At 44.2% G+C, this 25,319-nt stretch overlaps 1 protein-coding gene across 1 annotated transcript in view; it reads left to right on the top strand.

Annotated features, from left to right (window-relative positions):
• The window catches only part of LOC306775885 (carbohydrate sulfotransferase 11-like), a 34,424-nt gene extending 9,400 nt beyond the window's left edge, over positions 1 to 25,024 (top strand). The window contains exons 2-3 of the mRNA XM_079266438.1: positions 800 to 879; positions 22,200 to 25,024. Coding sequence (XP_079122564.1) covers positions 800 to 879; positions 22,200 to 23,045 — 926 coding nt within the window. The 3' untranslated portion in view covers positions 23,046 to 25,024. The remainder of the gene's footprint in view (positions 1 to 799; positions 880 to 22,199) is intronic.
• Positions 25,025 to 25,319: the final 295 nt, after the last annotated feature.

The raw sequence follows: 25,319 nt of genomic DNA, 5'->3' as shown, positions 1-25,319 counted from the left end.
GTGCAGATATAATAGTCATATCGATCTTCACATCTAACTCTTGGTGAGGAGGTAAATAAGTGCAAATCCCAAATTCGTCCTGTCAATATCAATTGATACACAGAAGTAAGTTCTTCTCTTCCCTGTTCCATTGTGTGGCAGCAAACAGAACAGCCCTTAAAAACAATTTAAGAAGCGGTTGGTAGACGCCGACCTTTCGGAGAGGTCACGTCCCATTTAGTTTCAAGCTACATACATAGGTTCAGGTAGTGAAGTGCCCAAAAGCACTGTAGCAGAATAAAACTGGAAATAACAAACCAATAATAATCTATGCTAGATGTTTTACTGCAGTTTGCTCTTTATATGCTCATACTGTTTAATATGAACCCTTTTCTAGTATTAAAGTGGTACACCACGCATTATCTATCTTTGTTGCCTGTAGACTTGACAGGTGGATGTGAGGTTGTGGTCAATTTGGATTCATGTTACCTGGATTCCAACCATGACCTGCATTTATATATCTTGTTAAGATCACGTCTTTTCTTTTTTAACTCAAAAAACAATATTTGCCTGATAGTAAATGGTTTGTGCATATTTGCATTTTTATTTATTTTCTTATCTTCCAACTTCTCTGCTGTTTTTCTTCTTTGTGGACCGCATTGTTAAGTTGAATAAACTGCAAGTGCTATCATTTCTTAATATTATGGGCCCTTACGCTATGTTAAGTGTGATTGGTTTGATTGTTGCTTTAAGGTAACAGGAATTTGCTTTGGAAGCTCTTTCAGTCCGATTTCATGACGGATGTGTTCTGGTTCCTCAGCCTCGGAGCCGGCCGGCGAAAGAAGCAGTGGGCAGAAGTCTCGGAGGAGCCCTCTACAGACGCTTTATGATGGAGACCAGGTCAGTCCTGTCCAACCACAAACAGTCTGCAGTACAACTCATTACTAAGCCCAGCCCTGAAATCCTTCCCCAAAGTTTTACTCATACCTATCTTCTAGGGGTGTAACAATACGCGTATTCGTATTGAACCGTTCGGTACGAGGCTCACGGTTCGGTACGCATGACGAACCGAACAATACGTTTCAATAAATAAACAAAAAATTATTTTTGTTTTTAAACCTTTATTTAACCAGGTAGTCCCATTGAGATTAAAAATGTATTTTGCAAGGGAGACCTGGCCAAGACAGGCAGCAATATAATAACAGTAATAGTATAATAATACTAGTGCATTTGGAAAATGCAGAAGCTTTAATTGTGGGAAATATTATGTTTTCGGTGGAGCCACTGTTCTCATACTGGCAACCCACATGACGTAACGGACAGCGTGCTCTCTGACACGCCCACCACCAAAGAAAAACGTTCTACTCCAGTCGGGCACTTTTGCGCTGAGACACGCTACAGTGTAGCACAGTTTTAATGAATGAATATATTTTAAAATCAAGTACATTTCTCTGCATTTATAGTTTTCTACTGAACCGAAACGTACCGAACCGTGGCTCCACTGTATCGTACCGAACCCAACCGTGAATTTTGTGAACTGTTACACCCCTACTATCTTCTCATGGCTCGCTCATGTATATTTAAAACATTTAAATAAAAAAGTGCTATATATTTCAGAATGAGAAACTCAATTTAAGCTCTGATTGATTCACAAAGGTAATGAAGGATGGACAATGTGTGATACTGATTCTGTGTGTGTTCCTGGTATGTAAGGACAGAGCCTGGAATGCCCAAACAATAACTGGAGGACAGCCTTAACCACCAGCAAGCCTGGCTAAATGTTAAGTACAGTATGTTTGAAGAGGTTTTCATTTCCTCCTACAGACAAGCATTTGGACCTCCTGTGGAGTTTTTAGCAAGTGAATTTCAATCACCTTTTTCATTTTGTGATATTTTTGTGATATTTTCCATGTCAAGTACAGTTGCTCTGATTCATCTGGCAGAAAGAGAAAAAAAAGGTCAGCCATCTTTGTTGAATTACACCGCTGACATTTATGGAGGAAGATTTAACGGTTTGAACAGGCACCGCCTGACTTTAGACAATCAGGAGCTGATTTAAGAGCTGCCTTTGATTTATTTCATGGATAGATAACATACAGGCTCATAAAAAACAATGACATGAGCAGTTGTCTACTGTGGGCACATAAAGAATGGATTACCAAGTGACCTCGGTATTGTACAGGATACAGTGTAAGTCTGTGGAGGCTACGAGAGGGATGATCTGACTAACTGACAGACAGTTCTGGAGAGTATACTGGTGCCTTTAGCCTTGTTTTGCTGATTTCTACTGTCCTACAGTACATCCAATATATGCAAGGAGTTGAGAGGGTTGTTTGTAATAAAATGGGATGTTGGGGCGTCAGGGTATCGGGGAGGGAGAGAGAAACAGATTTGACTGGAGAGGCAGAGGCAGGAAGATACAGTTTCACTGGGAGTGAAAGTTATGAGAAAAGTATAGATTTTATATACCACTACTGACTTTATACAAGCCTCTGGACTCCTTTAGAAGTCTGATCAGCCGGCATCATGTTAATACAGTACATCCACGTCTGTCACGAGTTGGCAGAGACGGGAAAAGGGGAAAATGCTGTGGAATTGCACATTTGTTACTCCTCAACAATGCCGAATGTTTTGAGTCGCCTTTCTTGTCTGTGCAAAATGACTGTTAGCGTTTGAAAATGAGAGGGTTTAAAGATGTTCCCTGACAAAACGCGCCTGGGTGGGGCTCCAAATCGTCACTTTATCCCTCCATCTGTGAACCCGCAGAGCACACAGCTGCTCCCAGTTAAATCTCCCTGTGAGGAGGAGGAGGGGGAGGAGGAGGAGGAAGGTGTGCACGCCAGCAAACAAACAAACTAGCTCAAGCAGGCATAAATTACTTTTTAATCGCTTGTGATATTTTCAATGTTACTTTCCACTTAAACCCCCCAACACACACACACAAACACACACACACAAGGGAAGACGCTGCCAAGCTGTCAGGACGGGGAAACGTGCAGCAGAATTTGGATTTATGCGAGATCAATTTGTGTATTTAGATATTTAAACGCAGTATGTGAAAGCATTTGTCTTCCTATGCTCATGCGTGTTGCATTGTTTTCCTGATGTGCAGCAGGTGATTTAGTGAACAAAATGAATTCAGTATTGTCAAGTTCTCCCCTTCTTTGTGCAATCTCCACTTGAAGGAGTTGGACATCTACCCAGAGTTGCTGGACTTCACTCAATAACCACACTTTTCTTTTCCTCTTATCTTCTTTTATTTTGTGATTTCAAGGTTTCAGGTAAGTCGGTACTTTGCAAGTAAGCAAGTAGTTTGCAAGCAAGCAGGTAGGTGAAAAACCTTTTGAACCAATAAACAAGAAAAGGATTGTTTTTACAATGTTCTGGAAAATATACATTTTTAACAATTATTTCCTTTTCCCTCTTAAATTAAACAAAGTGCGACATAAATTCTCCAACTGTTATTATTAATGCATTTAGGGATTTCATTAAGTTAACTTCAGATTTTAAATATTTTACATTTACTTAATTTAAATAATGCCACCACAATAATATAATATCATAATCATTTTAACTAATTTCTCTGCTACATATAAGCTCACTAAACAATCATGACATCATTAAATTATGAATGAGAATCAAACATGACACACACTGGCATTCATAGGGTTAACGACCGCACTGCCGGTTCGGCCCCGTGGCTAACACTAGCGGCTATCGCCTGCACAAACATTTACTTTCAATTGTCCGCTGGGTCTCCTGATGGGCTTGGTGTCTTACCGGCTGCCTCTCTGGTGTTTGTAGATCTGTTTGCACGGGGTTGGATGTTTTTGCGCTAAGCATTGCTTCAGTTTGCGGCTTCAGTTTGCGGCTTCGCTTCACTTCCTTCCTTCCTTCTTGATGTTGTGTGCCACCTCATTTATAGTCCGTGCGGCAACTCGGACTGCCGAAAGGTTCCTTTCCGGTTTGCAACATGAGTTCATTAATTATTTCTTTAGTTTGACTTCACACCTCGCACTCGATCTTCGCCTGGAAACGGTGTGAAGATCGACAGCTTCAAAGGCAACCTTGGTTCTCCTTTCCCTGCTGCGTTTGACTTTCTGCCTGTTCCTCTGCAGGTAATAGGACAACGAGCCGCCTGACGTCCCTGTGAAGGACGGTGGCTTGGATCTTTTCCCTCCTGATTTTGGGAATTGACTTGCCTTTCAGAGCTCTCGTGACAGGGACACAGTAGCTCGGGAAAACTCTTACATTGACGTCCCTTACAACGCCTTTATCATCTGGGGTCGTGCCGATGACTCTGCCAAGCTTGAACTGCCCTCGTAGCGCATTCTGGTCACACAGCCACACAACATCTCCAATGGCAACATTTCTTTGTTCAGTATGCCATTTGCTTCGGACAAATAAGTTTGGACCAGCGAGTTGGCTCCAGCTCCTCCAGAACTTGGTCACCTCCGACTGCATAGCTCTCAGTCTTTTGTACGGGTAGTTGTGAAAGTCAAAGGTTTTCAAGTCCCCACTTTGAGAGGCCCGGCCCAGTAGGAGAGTGTTGGGTGTGACATACTGAATGCAGTCCTCTTTGCTCTGTACTCTTGCGTCAATTGGACGCTCATTTGCTAGGTTGGCTGCGATGTAAAGAGTTGTCTGGAACTCACTGTAGCTTAGTGAAGCCTCATTCCCAAGATTCTGGAATGCCCTCTTTACAATTCGCACAGCAGCTTCTGCAGCACCATTCCTGTGTGGAGAATCGGCTGGATGGATTTTCCACTGCCACTCAGTTCCATTCCTTGCTGCGGTCTCTTCAAGGTTTGCTTTGTCTAGGTCCAAAACCCTGTAGAGCTCCTCCAGGACTGGTTTTGCTCCAATAAAATTGGTGCCTGGGTCCGACCACATCTTTCTTGGATGACCTCTGATTGCCGTGAACCTTTGATAAGCCATTAGGAAGCTTTCAGTTGACAGGGTGTTTGCCAGCTCGGTGTGAATGGCTCTGCTTGCCATGCAGCAAAAGACAACTCCCCAGACCTTAAGTGTCACTCTTTTCTTGACGTCATCTTTAACTTGGTAAGGGCCAAAGAGGTCAACTGATGTGAACTCAAATGGCGCAGCAGGTTCAGTCCTTTCTGGCGGCAAGTCAGCCATTACTTGTTGACACGTCTTTGCTTTTCCTCTCCTGCAGACCATGCAACCATCAACAACTTTTTGTGCGATCCTCCTCCCTTTAATGACCCATGCCTTCCTCCTCATTTTTAGGAGGGTTCCAGCTACTCCCTCATGACCTTCATTGTGGGCCTCTCGAGCTATCAGCTTGGACACCCAGGCGTCATAGGGTAAGAGGGGGATGCTAACTTGAGCTTCCTTGAAGCTTTGTATTCGGCCTCCACAGACCAGTAGCCCAGTGTCTTTGTCTTTGTGGACCACAAGCCTGTCTAACGTAGTGCCAGGGAAGGTTGTGTTTTCTTGCGCTGCAAGAAAAATGTCTCTCAGGGCATCCTCTCGTTCCCTTACAGAGATGACTCCTGTGGAGGAGATTGCCTCCCACTTTGGACTCTCCACAGCTTGGCTTCCTTTGCCAAACTGTTTAGCTGCTCTCCAGATCCATGCAACTGTCTTTACCAGACGGCTCAGAGTGCTGTATCTCCTGACATCCACCAGCGTTTGGATTGCAGACCCTGCAGGTAGCCTCCGTTGCTCTGTTTGTGCCTCCTGTTTCAGTTTGTGTTCCACTTGCTGCTTCTTAGCCTGAGCTCTGGTCAGTGCAGCAGCATATGCCTTTTTTTGAAGTTTTGTGACGTTCTCCCTGGCAGTGGCTGCGAGTTCTTTGGCTGATGTGATTGGCCACTCCTCCACTGGCAAGCTTAGAAACTTTGGACCTTTTTGCCACTCTGAGTCCTCATCGAGATCTTGATGGCTGGCTCCCCTTGTTATAATGTCGGCAATGTTTTGTGGGCCAGGAATCCACCACCAATCCTGGACCCTTGTGTTGCTTTGAATCTCCCCGATCCTATTTGCGAAGAATGTTTGATAGCCATAGCTTTCCCGTTGTATTGCACCAAGGATGGTCTGGCTATCAACAAAATGGTACCACCTCTGAATCTGGATTCGGCTGTGCAGTTCAAAGTACTTTTTCAGCCGTGAGGCAAACACTGCTCCACACATTTCTGCTTTGACAGCATCCCCTCCTTGATCCAAAGGAGTAAGTTTTGCTTTGGACTCCACCAGCCGGATGACCGGGCCCTGGTCTGAACTCCATCGGAGGTACATCACTGCTCCATAAGTATGCTCGCTACCGTCAGAGAATGTGATCGCCAGGGGACCATCAGTAAAGCTTGGGGGAGTCAGTGCTCTGGTGAACTTGACTTTGGCAAGTTGGCCGTACTCCTCAAAGAGCTTTATTGCGTCCTCCCTGAGTGCATCTGAGAGCGCAGTATCCCATGAGTCCTTTACAGGTGCACTTCCACCCTTTGCTTCCTGGAATGCCCTACGTACCAGGATAGCTCCCTTCTGCTTGATGGGAGTTACCAGGCCGACTGGATCATACAGCCCTGACACTTGGCTCAGCAGTGCTCGCCGAGTCAGGGGGTTGGGTGTTTGGGCTCTTATCTGCTCCTGCAGAAGGTTTTGGCTGAGTCTCATCTTTTTCTTTCTCTTTGAGAAGTTTATTCCCACCATGACATGGAGTTTGTCCTCTTCTACCATGTAGCCAAGGCCGAGTGCTTTATTATCCTCCTCTCGCATCTGGTTTGGTAAGACCATGGTCTTTTCCGCAGCCTTTTCCAGCTTGTCACTGCACTCTTTCCTCCCACTTTGCTCAGAATAAACCCAAGGTTTGAGCTCGAACCCGCCAGCTTTCAGAATCTGTTGCACATTCGCCGTGATGGTTTTCAGCTGGTCTAAGTCATTGTGGGACGTGAGAATGTCATCAACGTAGCTGTCTTCTTGAATAACCTGCCGTTCCTCTTTGAGGTGAGTGAAAGGTGGGAGGTTGGCAGTTTCACGCATTGCAAGCTGTGCGATGCATCCTGCTGGCTTGTCACCGATGTTTACCCTGGTGATTGCATATTCCCCCAGCTCTTCGTCCTCTGAATCACGCCAAAGGAATCTATGCAGGTGCATCTCCTTTTCTTCCAGCCAGACTGAGTTATACATCTTCTTTATGTCCCCCAGAGCAGCATGCACTCCACCCCTGAATCTCAGGAGCACTGCACGAATCTGGTTGAGGACATCCGGGCCTTTCATCAGTAGGTCGTTCAGGCTCACACCTCTGAACTTTTGACTACTGTTCCAAACAAGTCTCACAGGGGTTGTGACAGAGTGGGGGTTTGGAGCAATGAGGTGACTCACATACCATACTGGCCCATGCCAGTTGATCACTGTGTCTCTGGATAACTTGGTTGCAGCTTTCCGATCTATCATGTCATGGACTTGAGCAGTATAGGCAACTTTCCATTCAGGTTCTTTGGCCAGTTGCTTTTCCGTCCTGAGGAATGTGGCCTCCACAGTCCTTTTATTGTTCGGCAGGGAGTCTGGGTTCCCTACCCATGGATATCTGGTATGCCAGTGTGGTTCTTTGATGTGGGCGTCTCCTGTGACGTAGGTGAGACCCTCTTTCACCACTTGGAGTTCTCGCTCCTCGGCAAGAGTCATTTCCTTGCCACCCGGCTGACAGTTCCCACAGCGGCAGCCTCCACACTTTGGCTCACATCCTGCGCCGATGCTGTCCCATCTCCACCACTTTAAAAAGTCCTGGTTGATGGCTGAAGTGCTTGATTCACAGAGCTGGATGGTGCCTTGATTATTTGCCAGCGGACCCTCTGGGACCATGCTGGTGAGTTGTTCCTCATATCTTGCAGCCGCTGCTCTCATCGACCTCGCAAAGTGTGTCTTCGACATGTGAGCTGACACGGTGAGTTCTTCAAAGAGTTCAGGATGCGTTCCTCCCACTGTTTTCCCCAGTGGACCGTCCCACAGCACAAGGTCTCCAACAGCTCTGATCCTCTGTGGCGCTAGTTGACCTTCTTTGTGGCTAATGAGCAGACTTATTTCTTTAGGTCTCCGGAGTTCATCCAGCGGTGTATCTGGGAAGAATCTCTGGAGCTCCTTTGGTTCCACATGTTTGTGTATCTCTGCAATGCTGTCCAGTCCATAACACACCAATTGGTGGGCTCTGAGAGTGCCTTTTGGTGTCTTCACTCTGATCCTGAGGAGGTATCGTTTCGTCTCTACACGAACCTCCATGCCCCCAACTCCATGGACGACAAGTTCGACTTCTTCATTTCTGAGGTTTAGCCTGCTTGCAGTCTTGTGGGTTATGTAATTGGTGTCAGAAGCCAAATCGATTAATGTTCCAATTTTCTGCCCAGCATTTGCTGTGACCTCGACAAGCATCATCAGTACTGGCAGCTCTTGAAGTCCGCTTTCCCCTAAAAGGCTTGGTTGGTTTTTGACAGTATTGAAAGCCCTGGATGCAGTATTGGAAAACACATTTCGGCATTGGTTTGCCAATTCAGGTGAGAGTTTCCCGAAGAAGTCCTCCTGCTCCTCTGTGTACTTCCTCCTGCCTTTATCCCCTTCCGGACCGAACCTGCTCCTCTTCTGACCATCGCTGCTTCTCTTCTGACCATCGCTGCTTTTCTTCTGACCATCGCTGCTTTTCTTTGCCTCAGCGTTGGGGCACAGATAGAAGTGATGCTCAGGAGTATCTGCATCCTTGCAGTCCTGGTTTCTGCACAGGAATCCAGGTTTGCACTGTGAGCCATCGCCATGAACCTCCAAACATCTTTTACATGCTCCCAACCTTTTTACTGCAGCTCTCTTCTCTGCTAGTTTCAGCGCTCGGAACTGTCTGCAAAAATAGATCTTCCACTTGTGTTTTACATCACTGCAGACCACACACCCTTCCTGGTCGTTGCTTGATTTGGTTGACTTGGTTCTGGCATATCTTGGCTCCACCTTGGTTTCTCTCTTGCTTGGCTCTTCCTCCATCAGTTGCTCAAGCTGTTCATATATGCTCTCCTGGTCTTTGAGGAATGCCAAGAGACCGTCGAACCGACCTCTTGAAGTCACATCATTCCTCCTGTCAGCTGCATACACAAGCCATTCCTTCTTGAGTGTCTCCGGGAGTTTACTTTCAATGGACTTAGTCACAAGGGGATTTTTTATAGCACCTGTGTCTCCAAGGTCACTCAAATCTTGAAGTGCTTTTTCCACAGTTTTAATTAAGTCGACGATTTTCCGTGGCTGGTGACTTTTGACAGCTGGCATCTTCTGTATCTCCTCCACTATTTCTATGGCAATGGATGTTTGGTTGCCGTAGCGGTTCTCTAGCACACGGAAGATGTCATCAGATGTGTTGTAAGCCGTGAGCCGAAGTTCTCGTGTGATCTTATCCTCCAGGCTGTCTAGTAGCTGGACCTTTTTCACTTCTTTTGAGCCTGTTGGCTCTCCCTGACTCTGCAGCGCTTCCCAGTCCTTCTTCCACCTGTGAAAATCACGTTTGATGCCACCAAACTTGGGGAGGGCTGTTGGCTTTAGCTTGATGGTTGGTATCCGATAATTAGATGTAGCTCTCACCTGGGCTTGTCTATCAGTATCCTCCTTTATGGTTGCTTGTATGAAGTCAGCCTTTCTGGAGACCATCAAGGGGACGTGAAGTTCGAGCTCTCTCACATGCCTCTGAAGCTCCCCCTGAGCCTCTGGTGGGGCCCACTGCTTCCATCGGCCATGCGTGTCCTTTGCTGTTCCTACCAACCCTTTCAGTTGGTCCAGCATGAATTGATACGCTTCCTGGTTAATGTTTGGTTGCACAGCAGCGACGCGTTCGCATGCTGCCTCTGCTGCTTGTAGTGCTATAGACATTTCCCTACTTCCAAAATTGACCCAAAGCGTCTTCTGGAGCAACCTCTTGACCTCCTTCAGCTTCTCTTGGCACTCATTTGTAGTTTTTTCCAGGTCGGCTTTTGCCTGCTCCGTTAACATGACTTCATCCGTTTCCAGCTCTGCTTCGAGATCTGCAATAAAGCCAGCTTCCAGCTCATCATTTGCCTCCATGACGTTCTCTCCTAGTGCCTTGAGTTTGTTGAAACTGTCTCTGAGCTCTTCTTCAGACATGTCCGTATGTGACCGGGTTATACTGTTGACCAGACGGGAAAACACTCTTTTGGCTGTAGTTCTTTCAAGTTTCAATTGTTCAACTGATTTTCCAGCTTCTTGATTAGCCATGTTTACTTTTATTTTTAAGGTCCTTTAATTGTGAATTTGACAAGTGGTGTTTCCAATGGCGCCTTTACTGTTGCTTATGGTGCTTTATCCTCCACTCTTTTTCCTTTCCAGGATTCCAGGTTTTTTGCTCCTGCTGTTCCAGCTTTAAGCTCCTGTACTTTCCTGGCCAGCTTTATGGTACTGGCGGTTTTTCACTGTCAAGTTCTCCCCTTCTTTGTGCAATCTCCACTTGAAGGAGTTGGACATCTACCCAGAGTTGCTGGACTTCACTCAATAACCACACTTTTCTTTTCCTCTTATCTTCTTTTATTTTGTGATTTCAAGGTTTCAGGTAAGTCGGTACTTTGCAAGTAAGCAAGTAGTTTGCAAGCAAGCAGGTAGGTGAAAAACCTTTTGAACCAATAAACAAGAAAAGGATTGTTTTTACAATGTTCTGGAAAATATACATTTTTAACAATTATTTCCTTTTCCCTCTTAAATTAAACAAAGTGCGACATAAATTCTCCAACTGTTATTATTAATGCATTTAGGGATTTCATTAAGTTAACTTCAGATTTTAAATATTTTACATTTACTTAATTTAAATAATGCCACCACAATAATATAATATCATAATCATTTTAACTAATTTCTCTGCTACATATAAGCTCACTAAATAATCATGACATCATTAAATTATGAATGAGAATCAAACATGACACACACTGGCATTCATAGGGTTAACGACCGCACTGCCGGTTCGGCCCCGTGGCTAACACTAGCGGCTATCGCCTGCACAAACATTTACTTTCAATTGTCCGCTGGGTCTCCTGATGGGCTTGGTGTCTTACCGGCTGCCTCTCTGGTGTTTGTAGATCTGTTTGCACGGGGTTGGATGTTTTTGCGCTAAGCATTGCTTCAGTTTGCGGCTTCAGTTTGCGGCTTCGCTTCACTTCCTTCCTTCCTTCTTGATGTTGTGTGCCACCTCATTTATAGTCCGTGCGGCAACTCGGACTGCCGAAAGGTTCCTTTCCGGTTTGCAACATGAGTTCATTAATTATTTCTTTAGTTTGACTTCACAAGTATTATTGATTAAATCTTTTGACCAGTCAATGGTTTTAATTAATGAAAGCTTTTGGATTGGCTGGATCCCCACCTAAATATAACATATTGTGTTTCTTTCAAAAAATATATATACTTTTTAAAACTCTCAATAGGTATCCCTTCAGATTCCAATCTCGCATCTCAGTTGCTTCACTGATATTGAATTTTAAGCTGCTTTTATTTATCTTTGGCTACTTTGGGACAGCGGAACACGCTGTAGATAGAAAAGTGACCATGTTATCACCGTACAATCTCATTGGTTATGTCAGCAAAACAACAGGAAGTAGCTTTCATTATTTGGAGTCATGTTGCTGGCCACCTGATGAAATGAAGTCCAATATCCACTCTTCTTTTAGCTTTTTCTCCTTAGAATATCATATTTGGCTCTTCAGCTGTTGAATGCTCCGCTGTGTTCACTCGTCTGTGTGCCGTTTGGTGCTGGGCTGGTCGTGTACAGTGGATTTATTACAGCTGCAAGCTGCTGCAGCTGAAAACTATGTTGATGAGAACAATGAAAGTGAATTTAAAATGGAAAAGTTTGGGCCGTTAAACCAAAACAGACAAATAAAACTGCCACATGTTGTGCAGCAAAGCAGCTTGTATGATTCGAGTGCTCTCTAATCGAATCTTTCAAATCGAAGGATAAAACATTCGCCCTGATTTTTTTTTTTTTACACTGCTTTCAAAGGATCTTGCACAGACTATACTCCAGGGCAAACAGGACATATGGATTTTATTTCCCTGTGAATCATTGCTCAAGTGCAGCTTTTCACTACATTTGAATAAGTCGGAGCCTGACCGTGAAGTGCTCTGTAAGTGATGGTGAGAATTTTAAAGTGTATCCTAGATGCTACAGGGAGCCAGTGGAGAGATCGGAGTACGGGGGTGATGTGAGACCATCGGTTTGTCCTGGTGAGTAATCTGGCGGCAGCATTTTGGATGACCTGCAGACGGTTAAGAGCAGATACACTGAGTGATGTGCTCAACATTCTCAAGAAGGCTTTGGCATTCTCTTTGAATGGCATGTTTTGTCTTGTGGTGCATCCTGGAGGCTTTTTTAATATCCTCGGAAAAACCGTACAGAATCCTGCCTATTGCTCACATGAAGGGATTCAAGTTCGGAGAGTGTTGTAAACGTATAGTACACAGCCGGCTGCTTGCGAGAGTGGTCAGTGTTGTCGCTCCGGTCTTTGGCCCGGTCCCGGTGTATCCTTGATGATCCAATGTCTGCCACTAAACACAGAGCCACACATAGTGTCGGGCACCGAGTCAAACGGAGAGACTCAGGGCTCCGACCGCTGCAGTGATGAGCCAGGCTGAGTAAATGAAAGGAGTAAATAAAGCGTTTGTGCCACGAGGAGGCCAAGCTGAACCGTGATTTTATCGAGGCAGGATGTGGACGTCAGGGGATGGGCCGTGATTAAGACCTCCTAGAGGAGAAGTATCTGTCAATATAATTACTCTGGGAACTTAGTAGGTTCTTGGCAATATGCAGGGTGTCTGCTCCACTGTCAACTTTTAAAGGCTTACATGAGCTTTTCTCTTGTCGCAAATGCTTAAAATCCACAGAGTTTGATCAAAGTCTGTTTACACTGTGGAGGCCAGAGCACACGTGTCCGGCTGCTTTGTGCCGTCGACACACGCTGCAATAATAACGCTACCAAAACTGGTTTACAATTATAAGGAATTTAATTCCACTGATGCAAGTACGATTACAGTTAAACATTGGAGTACATACTCCTATGAAATATTAAAACAATAAAACCCCATTTGCAAAAAACTCTACTCAGCTCCTCAGGTATAAAACACGTCTGTCCTCTGCGAGCATTCACGTGAGAGAGAAAAAGACTTTAATTCAAACCTCCCACACATTCGTTCGCGACTCCTCCCCTTCCGTCTATCTCAATTGCTATTGGCTAACTTCTCTACGCACTGCAACGCCTGTCTCCATAACTCTCTTGCCCTGAGTTTCTAACACATTCAATGATTGCCAGTTATTGTTTAATCCCGTCTATAATAATCCTTCAGTATGAAAGTTAAACTTCTGCAACTTGGCAGAAGCTTCATGTCTTTTAGCTACTATTCCTACATCACTTTATGTTTATCTTATTTATGCATTCCCAAAACCCTTATGATTATGACTAATTATGAATTATTAATTATGAATTATTAAACACTTTTATTATATCTACTAACTACAGTTTTTTGCTCAAATTTCTTACAATTCCCCCCTAACTCACAGTTCACTGTGAGTTAGCTACTCAAATGTAGTTAGTTATTCAAATGTCCCTGGAGACCTCCCCCCTACTCAATCCAGGGAGAGGCTCCCTATCTATCTAAACAGAGGCAAACAAGTCATGCATACAGATATCATTTCAAGTATTTCTGTTCAGTCCGTTTCAAAATCGAATGCGTTGAAAATCACTGCCTTCCATGTCTTGGGGCTGGCAGGATCAGGATACAGCCTGTAGGCTAGAGAACACATACTGAGAAGCCTTGACTGTTCATTTACACTTGACAAAATTACATTTCTTAATCTTTACACCCTAAAATCCCCTTATAACCCAATTAAACAAAAAATAAAATCTCAAGATACTCATCTAAAACAATCCGTCTATTTCCCAAATTTCCAACATCTCACCGGATGTTTTAGAAGTCCATCTGGGCCTTTATCAGGTCCTTCAGGATCTCCGAGAGGATGGTCAGGAACCGCTCGTGAAGTCCCTCTGGTGGCCTCATCTAGACTGTGGCCATCAGAAGCTCCAATTCGTCCTCATCCTCGTCACATAACTGGTTGCCTGGACTGGTGTCTGGCTCATCGGTGAAGCAATAAACCCCTGTAGAAGTCCACGGATGCAAGGGAACCCCCATCCACAGACAACTAGGAGGCCTACGACGACAGCACACAGAGTAATTACGATTGACAAAAATGTATGTTTCCACTGGCCAAACATACTTCCCAACCAGTCGGTGAATGGATTCGTGACACCAGAGTTCTCCGCTAGCTCTTGGCTGAGTGCTGTCAGTCCCTCCAGAGCCCTGGTCACCGATCCATCAGGAGCTGTGTTATTTGGAATGAAAGTACAGCACGCAGTCCCAAACATCTGGCCAACGCCACCTTTCTCTGCTAAATCATATCTAATGCCATTCTGTTCTGCAAGGTCATAAAACTAGTCTTCGCCAGCTGTGCATGCAGCCCTGATATGGCGTCCCTGGTGAAGTTTACAAAACGCTGTTGGTTATAGTAAATGTAGTTGATCCAATCGACATTTTTATTAATCATCACCCTCTGAGAGAAAACAGATTCTAAATCTGCTGCTATTTGATTTCTGGCTTGAAAGTCATTAGACACCCCCCTTGGCACTCTTATGACATCTTATGTACACTTGGTCATCAAAGGCTCCCTTCGGGCCACCGGCATCTCTTTTGGATCTTCTGTTAGCATGTGGGCGTGGAGAGATGAGTTCTCTATAAGTTGCATCAGTGACAGGCAAGATATATAATGACAATATAAGTTGCACCAACGCACATCTACCTGTCCAATCTTTAGGCAGGATTGGATATATGGTTCTTCCTCCACACCACCACCATAAATCAGCTCTAGGTGCTGTCTGTCTTAACACACTGTTATATAGATAGTCGCTAGCATTGTGACTGTGGCTACAATTTGCTATAATTTGCAATAATACTACCTACATTGGGCCCCTTAGCTGTATCTGAGACTATACAATCAAATGGACCCTCTGTAACCTTGGACAGAGGTGGGGTATTATATTCTACAGGTGGGTAATCCCAGTGTAGCCCCTGACAAGTGTGATGGAGGGGCAAAGTGTCATCAGTAAACAGAGTTAAAATACAACTAAATTCAGGACTTAGGAGTCTGAATCTTGAAGGAACTGGTGTTGCTAGGGGTTGCTAGGTCCTGAACACACAATACAATCTGTACTTCTCCGACTTGAAGCCGTATATTGTACCCACCATAAATTCCCATCTGCCATTCCAGTTTCCACCCCTTACCTCATTCTCTGCGTCAGTCGTATGTCGAACCTGGTCTTTTTTACAGGCTTAACAATAATCCTAATGAGCCCTTGTGGGGCAGGACTATCAGTAGTTGCCTTTCCCTGTACTACGTAAAGTCCTCCGTCAGTCAATTTTGGGTCTGTTAAGGTAAGTCTTAAAGGATTACATCTACCCACCCCCTTTGTACACATCACAGTCATAATACGATAACAGCTTCCCATACTTATGTGTGGCGGGCCCACACTGGTCAGTTATGATGCACAAGGTTTTGGTCATCCACCCGTAGGTGTGTTCATACCTGGGACAGGGAACTACTTCACAGAAGTCGAACTGGACCGTTGATGTTGTACCTTCTTTGAACATAAGAGTGAGAGTTACATTTTCATAGGTGAGTGTCGTCAGAGAAGCCTCTCTACGTGGTCTAAGATCGGTTTGATTAGCTACTGAGGCTAAATGTCGAATCTTGATGTAGTCATGCATGTGTTCTGGTTCCTGTCTGTGGTTAATTCCCCATACTAAGAGGGAAACTACTGAAATCAGGAAGAAAATAATTACAGACTTCCATAACCCACTGAACCTAGTCTCCTAATGGACGCCATCGCTTAAACTGTGGGGGAAACGTCATCTTCAGTACTGTCTAAACCCCTCTTTTGAGGTGTCGTTGGCTTCAAATTTTTCCTGTTTGATGTTCAATCCTGTCTCTGCGAGTGTCTTACTCGTTACCTTCGCTGCTGCACAGTGAGTGAGGTGGTGCCAAGTCGCTCCCATTTTACCTTTTCTGCATGTGAGGTTGCCAATACTACCTCCCATGGACTGTCCACCTTGGTTCACTCCACCTGCGCTTGTGGACTCTTATCCACACCAGACTGCCTGGTGACACGTCAGCCTGCTTTCTTTCGTCAGCTGCTGCTTCTGCGTTTGTCACCTGAGAAAACAACACTCGGCTCATGTTAGTTAGAGCTCCAGTATATTTCTCAATTTCTAGAGTTAGCAAGTCTAGGCTAAGACCTATCACTGAGTTAGAGGACTTGGATTGTGCTGTATTTAAATTCAAAGTTGTGGTTTATCATGACGTCATTAAATCTCAAAAATTGTGAGTAGCACCTTTACTGAAAACTATTCTAAATGTGGATCTACAAAAAATGTTTGACACCTTACCATATCTCCCCTTCACCACGATATCTCTGCTGTAAGAGATCACATGGCAACCATCTATGTATCTTGGCTATACACTGAACCTCCCCATGGTCCTGGTGACAGCATGGGCATCTGTTGATGTCTCACGGGAGGAGGTCCAGATGGACCTGGTCGTAGGTACTGCTGATGTTGTGGTGGGAACGGAGCATGTTGTGGTGGTGCATTGGGCTGTCTTCCTCTTCTTTTATGTGGGCAATCTCTCTGCCAATGACCTTCTCTCCCGCATACGTAGCACTCTCCTTTACTTACAAGACCCCCATGCCCCCCTTTATCGTTACCTCTCCCTCTGTTGGATGCACCACTTCTGCATCGTGGTGGGGGCTGATTGTACACCACCGTGGAGGCTGGTACTGCTGGATTTTGTTGCTGCTGGGCTTCTGCTGCTCTCATCTGTTTCTTGGCCTGAAATTTTCTACTGATTTCTCTGTCGACCTCTGCTACTTGAAGTTTCAGCAGCAGCCGCGTCATTCTCTCTATGTCTTCCTGTCCTTTCGTCTTCTCAGTTAGATGTCGCTGGTTGTAGTGAGTTAGGTGTTTCCTCCACATGGCATCTTTCATGTTGCTCAAGCCTACTACTTCTCCCAGCGCTGTCCGTACCGGTGGAGGCAGGCCCTTTTGCACACTGTGTCGCCATACCACAGTGGTGGCTTCATTGCTATCATGTCTCCCCCCTGTGGCCCTCTGCCACTCTTCTTCAGCTCTCCTCAGATACTGATGGGTTTCTTCTTCTGGTTTTATCTTCAGTCCCGAAAGAGAGTTCATTTTTGTTTTTTTGGCCCAGATTCTCCGCATTGCTGACCAGAAAACTCCTCGAAAGTTGTCAAATGGGGTTTCATCCCCCCTGTTGGTCGTTCCTGTACTTACCTCCAAAATGTTCAATTTGGCTGTTCCTTCGGTGTGGATCATCATGGCACGGATGTCTCCCAATGCCAATTTATCAGCTGCTGTGAGTTTTTCAAAGACACGGATCCACGGATTGGCTCCACCTGCCAGCGGTGGCAACGCCTTTTCCAGTGCGTCCATGTCTCGATGTCCCCATGGCACAAACTCAGCTTGTCCGTTGGATTTTACCAGCTCTCCTACTTCCCTTCTCTGCCTCGTTAATGTAAACATTATGCAGCCTAGGAGTGTTCAAATGTGTGTATTGAATGTGCACACTTGTCATCACATGAATCAAAGTCAACTCACCCTCTGTGCTGTATTGTGTGCGGCCGTTGACTCCAAAACTGGGATCCACTGCTCCACTTCCCAGATCTGGATCCACTCAACCACGCACCTTGACTAAAACAAACACAAAACTGCCCAAAGTTCAGCAGTAAATGTTAGCATACGTCTGTAGTGTAAGAGAGGTCAACGATCTCTCAAATATGTTTGCGCCGTCCGTGTCAAAATTGATTCTTAGGAACGATGTAAAATAGTAAATGTACCAAAATTAGTCAATACTGGATATGTGAAGGAACCTCAAATCCAAAATTGAAGTTAGAATTCCTAAATCAAACTCAACATCTAAATCAGAATCAAAATCACAAATCTAAATTCAAATTCCATCACTGTGTTCAAAAATATTCAATCAGAATCTCATTTACTAATGAATCACAATTAAGTTCAAGAATTTAATAAGCACAACTGAGACCAATAATCTTTGTTAAAATGCTGTATTAGAACCAAGTCAACAACTAAAGTTATAATGCTTAATTAAAACTAAGGTCAGGATATAAGCTCACAGGTCATAGACAATGAATCTCTAAAAACTGTATTGTGTAAATTATCTATTAATCCACTGGGTGGCGTACTTATATTATAAAACCATGCTGTGATTGTCTCTCTAAGCCACCAGATGTCAGCCTGTTTTAGTACTAATGTAATTACAGATTCTAAACACTAGGTTTATCATGATCTAGCAGTTACTCCTCCTGGCCGCTAGTTGGTTTTCTGGCGTTTTGCATTTATTCTACTATTTTTCTAGCTTCCTGTTGACGTTCTAACTTGCCAGAAGATATGCTAACGGGAATGCTAACGGCTGTGCTAACAGCAAAAACGGAGCTTCTAATAAAGCATACGCACACACAAGTTTCACCAAAATCCCACACATTAATTCCACACATACGCCTCTGTCTCCTCTCACAACCCACCGGTTATTTTCTTTTATAAATACTTTTATTTTACATACAGAGTACCGCAAAACCGGAGCTACACGTAGCTAGCGTTAGCTCCTCACGGCGACTACAGATCATGCAATGTTATTCATCATTTTAAACGTATTTCCACGCTGCTAAAACACAGACTAGACACACGTATTATTGGACTTAATGTCCGTTTTTTTAATAACCTTAAATCCTCTGGTTTAACCAGACCCTACGATCGTCGTATACAACCTTTCACCCAGTGTGTTCTCACAATCGTATCTCCCCACAACGCTATCGCCAACACGGCAACCACGCACATGACAAGACACAATTGTTACCGGACTTATTTATCTTTTACCCACCCGAACGTCCTTTAATATCTTGCATTCAAAAGCCTCCCAGCACCCCGCGGCAATCTTACCTTTTGCAGACTCGATTCCCGGCAGCAGTGCCTGGCTGCTCCCAAATGCTACCGAAGCTGTCCTGGCTCACCAGCTCCTTCTTGTCAGTGTCTTTATTCCATTTTGAACCACACCATCCAAAACTCAAACTCTAGGCAAGGCCGGCGAGGTAGTCCGCGGACATCGGGCTCTGTTAGTGCAGGAATCCCCGACCCCCGACGGTCTAACTCCGCCGGTCCTACCTATACCGAGCAGTGTTGGTCCACCACTCCCAAAAAATACGCAGTTCGGCCCATCAGGGCTGCCGCCCATCAACGCTTATCGATTCAACGCTCCCAGTCCGCGCAGCTTACCAAACGCTCTGAATCTCAGTATTCACTGGACTAGTCCCCTCTGCTCACCATGCTAGTATACTTCAGACTGCAAATCATAGCTTACCTCAGTGGAACGAGGCCTCCTCCGTGGAACGTCCTCACCGGCAACACAGAGCTAGCTGTTAGCAACGCTAGCCAAAGACACTTCCCCTAAAGTTCCTAAAAAGCTACCTCACAGACTTTCTTAAACGGCGCTGAGTACCATTGATGTGGGCCCAGAAAGTGTGTTTGACCAGTGCAGCCTCCAGCCCACGCAGCGAGGCCGGTAAGAGTGTCCCATCTGGGGTGCCAAATTTGTGGAGGCCAGAGCACACGTGTCCGGCTGCTTTGTGCCGTCGACACACGCTGCAATAATAACGCTACCAAAACTGGTTTACAATTATAAGGAATTTAATTCCACTGATGCAAGTACGATTACAGTTAAACATTGGAGTACATACTCCTATGAAATATTAAAACAATAAAACCCCATTTGCAAAAAACTCTACTCAGCTCCTCAGGTATAAAACACGTCTGTCCTCTGCGAGCATTCACGTGAGAGAGAAAAAGACTTTAATTCAAACCTCCCACACATTCGTTCGCGACTCCTCCCCTTCCGTCTATCTCAATTGCTATTGGCTAACTTCTCTACGCACTGCAACGCCTGTCTCCATAACTCTCTTGCCCTGAGTTTCTAACACATTCAATGATTGTCAGTTATTGTTTAATCCCGTCTATAATAATCCTTCAGTATGAAAGTTAAACTTCTGCAACTTGGCAGAAGCTTCATGTCTTTTAGCTACTATTCCTACATCACTTTATGTTTATCTTATTTATGCATTCCCAAAACCCTTATGATTATGACAAATTATGAATTATTAATTATGAATTATTAAACACTTTTATTATATCTACTAACTACAGTTTTTTGCTCAAATTTCTTACAACACGTCTTGGGGAGTACTGCTGCATATGTTAAAAAGTCGTATAAAGCCCTTAGTGTCTCCATAGGGAGCTGTGTGAAGTCAGATGAATTGCCTCAAGTGATGTCGGCGTTGGTTCGGGCTTGAGATTACAAAAGATTTTGGGGTGTGGAGTTAAAAAGACGTGAGATTACCAGACCTCTGTAGCATGCTCCTCATCTCTGAAGCTAGCGGCTCCAGGCTACATTAGCCGCTATCAGCACAACACACCAGGATCTCCGATTGAACTCTCAGCGGTTCAGTTGCATTACGGTTAATGTAGGCCGCATGTTGTTATCAGGAAGAATAAAATGTGGAATAAAAAAGACAATGGTGCAATGCTAAGTGGGTGTAGCACTTTTAAGAGAGGCCAGACAACAGCTCCCTGTGTTCCAAGCCTGAGATGCACTCAAAGTCTGTATATAAGAAGTGGACAAAGCCGTCGTGACGTCACTCATTGGTTTGTGGACTGTTGTTTGAAGCCTTGAGTTGGGCATTTTGGCCGTCACTGTCTTCGATTTTTCCCTTCGCCATCTTGGTTTGTTGCAACCAGTGATTATTATCATATATCATATCAAGTTATCATATTTGGACTGCAAAGGAGTGATGTAGAGAAGCCGTACACGGCTCTGGTAGCAGCAGCGACCTCTCAATCACAAGGTAGCCCCTCCCTAAAGCATACCCTGCTTTATGGTCTATTTCAGTGGTTCTCAACTAGTCTGGCTGCAGGACCCACCATCACCCCTTAATGACAAGCCGGGACCCACGACCCAAATTATACATAATTTGGGTATATCTATATTCAAGAAGTCTAGTCGTAGTAACGTCTCTGTGTAGTAAACTGTCAAATCAAATAAAGAAAGTACACATCAATTATATTTTAACAAATATTATTCTCATTTTTCAAATTTATCTGGATGGATTATAAATAATACATAGAAATACATGAATAAATGTTCTTCTCATTTCAAGTAAAATAACGGCTGGATTAAAGAATAAATTACTTAACGAAATTCAATTTAGCAAAACAAGTTTCACTGAATTGCCCTGCAGCTTTAAATTCAGTTCATTCAGGGTGAAGTGAAAAAGCCATCATATTATATTTTTCTCGTCTTCTAATAAGAGAAATTAGTGTTTGACTGGACAGACTCATATAGGTGAATTCTTCAGAGTCTAATGACTCTGGTCTCTCTGGCCATTTCTCTCTTTTGGAGATCATTCTATGATTTGACTTTCACATCTCACACCTCAATAAACAGTCCTGCTCTGCTCATATGTCCTCATCTCTCCCCCGTGTGTCACGGTGTGTGTACATCTCACTCAAGTCAGGAAACTTGTCAGAATACCCATATTTGATTGGATGAGCTTGATGTGATTCACAACGCATTGGTCGGTGTTTTCCCTGCACCGCTGAACAAGTGCTGTAAATGCTGGAATAATTAAAAAATGACCTTCAAAATAAAATCACTTTTTTTTCTTTTTTTTTTGTCAGGCAAAGGCCCGCGACCCACTGAAAACGGGTCCGCGACCCACTTTTGGGTCGCGACCCACCAGTTGAGAATCACTGGTCTATTTGACTCTAAATGGACCATAACCTACTAAATGAACATCATGCTGTATTGAAGAATACTTGAAACTAGAGATTAAGACCATAAACTCATGTTTACAATGTTTACTGAGGTAATAAATCAAGAGAGAAGTAGAGTCATTTTCTCATATTTTTGCAACCAGAGGAGTCGCCCCCTGCTGGCCATTAGGGAGAATGCAAGTTTAAAGGAATTTTCCTTTAAAAGTAGATTCAGGTTTTGTTACTGATAATTACTACTTCCTGTTTAATTCTTATTTTCCTTTTTCCTGTAGGTGGAGTCAGCAGTACAGGCGATCCATCAGGGCCGACGGGAGGTGTTGGAAGAAGCCTGCCGCTCCTACACCCGCAAACGCAGAGTCCTCATCCCCGAGGACCTGAAGCACGTCATCGTGGACGACCAGCACGGCTTGCTGTACTGCTACGTGCCCAAAGTGGCCTGCACCAACTGGAAGCGGGTGCTCATGGTTCTGACGGGGGTCACCGGGTCCCTCCGAGACCCACTGGCGATCCCCGCCAACGAGGCCCACATCCCGGGAAACCTGCGCACCCTGTCGGAGTACTCCACCTCGCAGATCAACCAGCGCCTGCGCTCCTACCTGAAGTTCGTCTTTGTGCGCGAGCCCTTCGAGCGGCTGGTGTCCGCGTACCGCAACAAATTCACGCGGAGCTACAATACCGCCTTTCATAAACGATACGGCACAAAGATTGTGCGGCGGCACAGGCCGGACCCACAGCCGGAGGCTCTGGAGAGAGGGAACGACGTCGCCTTCGAGGAGTTTGTGTATTACCTCGTGGACCCGGCGACTCAGCGCGAGGAGCCCTTCAACGAGCACTGGGAGCGGGTGCACTCGCTGTGCCACCCCTGCCTCATCCACTACGACGTGGTGGGTAAATACGAGACGCTGGAGCAGGACTCCCGCTACGTGCTACAGCTGGCCGGGGTGGAGGACCAGGTCAGCTTCCCCGCCTCATCCAAGAGCACCAGGACTACCGGAGACATGGCGGCCCAGTTATTCCACAACATCAGCCCCTTCTACCAGAAGAAGCTGTACAACCTCTATCGCATGGACTTCCTGCTCTTCAACTACTCAATACCAGCCTACCTCACGTTTAGATGAGGCTGGGACATCGCTCATCCACGGACTGGACTTCTAAAAGTACAGTTTTGGAGCTGTTTCTCAGTGCGGGCCTTATTACTGACACTGCTGATACTGTTGAAGATGTATACTGCTTAGAGCTCCAAAGTAAATTGATTTTTACAGACTGAAAAACCTCTGCAGAAGATACAAACAGGAGAGGACATTTCATCACAAAGCGACACTTGTTGCCGGAAAAAGGCAAATTATATTTTCCTGTAAATGGTGAGACAGCGGATGTCGGTCACTGCCTTTGAAAGTGTGAAATACCGTTTAATTAAATTTCGCCATCTGCAGTTTCAAAAGTGTACTTCACACGACAAATGTAATCCGCAGTAGCTGAATGAAAGTATTAACATCGTGTTCAGACAGCGGATGTCTCCCAACGTACGTGCCTCTGATCGTGGGCCTTATTTTCGACCTCAGCAGACGAGGACAACTTTTGTAAACTGTGACTGTTTCTTTTTTTTTGTGCTGTAGGAAGAGATTTTCGTGTAACAATGACATTGTCTTTATTTATTCTGTTGCTGCTGACTCCACAAAGTCAGACAAACCAAAATAGATCCATAGTTTCTCTCACAATTTTCAAATAAATGCATTTCAGCGAGAGTTTGTTTACTGGTTTGAATATTGGAGCGGTGATACGTTTTGAAGGCAGCATTCCTGATGCTTGACACTCTGTGCAGATATCCTTCAGAATACAGCAATTGCGACGTACATGTCAGTCTTTTATTTCATTTACAAATCATAGCTGCAAAGCTGCCTTCTAGAAGTTCTTACAAATGTTCTTACAAATGTCTTATCTGATCATAAAATAGCATCCAAAGATGGTAACAATTCCATTTCCGCAGCGACATCATAAGCTTGATGTCGCTGCGAAACTGGATTTGTTACCATCTTTGGATGCTATTTCATGATCAGAAAAGACAATCGTTTTTCTAAAAGTGCATATCAAACAATTGAAAATGCCCCATACAGAGAGATGCATACTAAATCACTTGTTCACAAAAAGAGCACAAAGAAATATTGTCAATACCTGTAACACATACTAACATGGAGACAGTTAAGTACAACAGGCTATATTCGGTGGCACTGTGCTGCACAAACAATAAATACCAGTAGAAATTTGGCAACGGCAAACTGAAGGCTTATCACGGTCTGAAGGCACAAACTTAAATAAACAAGATAACATCTACCAGCATTTAATTTGTGTTCATATACATTTACACTCAGTTATATGTAGTTATTGCCTAATACAATCATTTGCGATCCAACATTAAGAGCTGACAATAGGTGTACAGATGTGTCAACAGCTACCAATACAGTGGTTCTATGGTATTCCTACTTGTGTCTATTTTAGGTGGGTGTTGTGTCTACAGAGTCATGCTGCGTGGTATTGAGACCAGTGCGACCCCAATGATCAGTACAACTACAGACCACCGGGAGCTGTGTGAGTGCAAAATAAGTCCAACTCTTTCTATTTTGAGCCACATTGTTTCCACTTCTCTTTGTTCATTCCCACATCTACAGTACGTTGTTAGCAGAGAAAAACGTTTTTTTTTCAAACACATAAGTTCTATTTTGCAGAGAAATTATTTTCAGACAAAATAAATCTGACCTGTTTTACTAATTTCCTCTGCAAGAAACATCTGTACCTTTTTTAATTAAAAAAATGTAATGTATTACTTTTGACTGTTGGTCAGTGTGCCTTATCTTATTTGAATGGCATGCTATCAGCTGGTTTATAGTAATTAGCATGTCAGCTAGCTATTACTCTCAACCTTACATCTTGTACATGCCGTTGTGCTGGTAAGTCCAAACATTTAAGAGCACTTTTTCAAAAAATAAAAGAAACATTGATTATAATGCCTTTGCTGAGTAGCTGGCAAATACGAGGTTAGGCAGCTAACTTAGTTAGCGACTGCTTAGCTGCCATCCATCTGTCAGCTAGCTTATTAACCTATCAAGATAGCTAGGTAGACTACAGTGGCGGTTGGTGGAAAATGTCCGAGGTAGGGCCATCCTATCAATTTCAGCAAACATCCCAGTATGATTTAATGCATTATTATTATTACTTGGCAGTTAAATATTTAACATGTATTCCAACACGAAAACAATCAGTAAATAACACTTATATAATATAACATGTTCATTTATTGAGATGCCCCTATGGACCTTGTTATAGGAGGTAAAGATCAGGAGAAGTAAACATGAAGTATAATTATGAATACTGATGTTAAATTAAGCTATGATGAG

The sequence above is a fragment of the Melanostigma gelatinosum genome (assembly GCF_949748355.1).
Source record: "Melanostigma gelatinosum genome assembly, chromosome: 3".
Taxonomy (NCBI): Eukaryota; Metazoa; Chordata; class Actinopteri; order Perciformes; family Zoarcidae; genus Melanostigma; species Melanostigma gelatinosum.
This window is presented reverse-complemented; position numbering and strand designations above follow the sequence as displayed.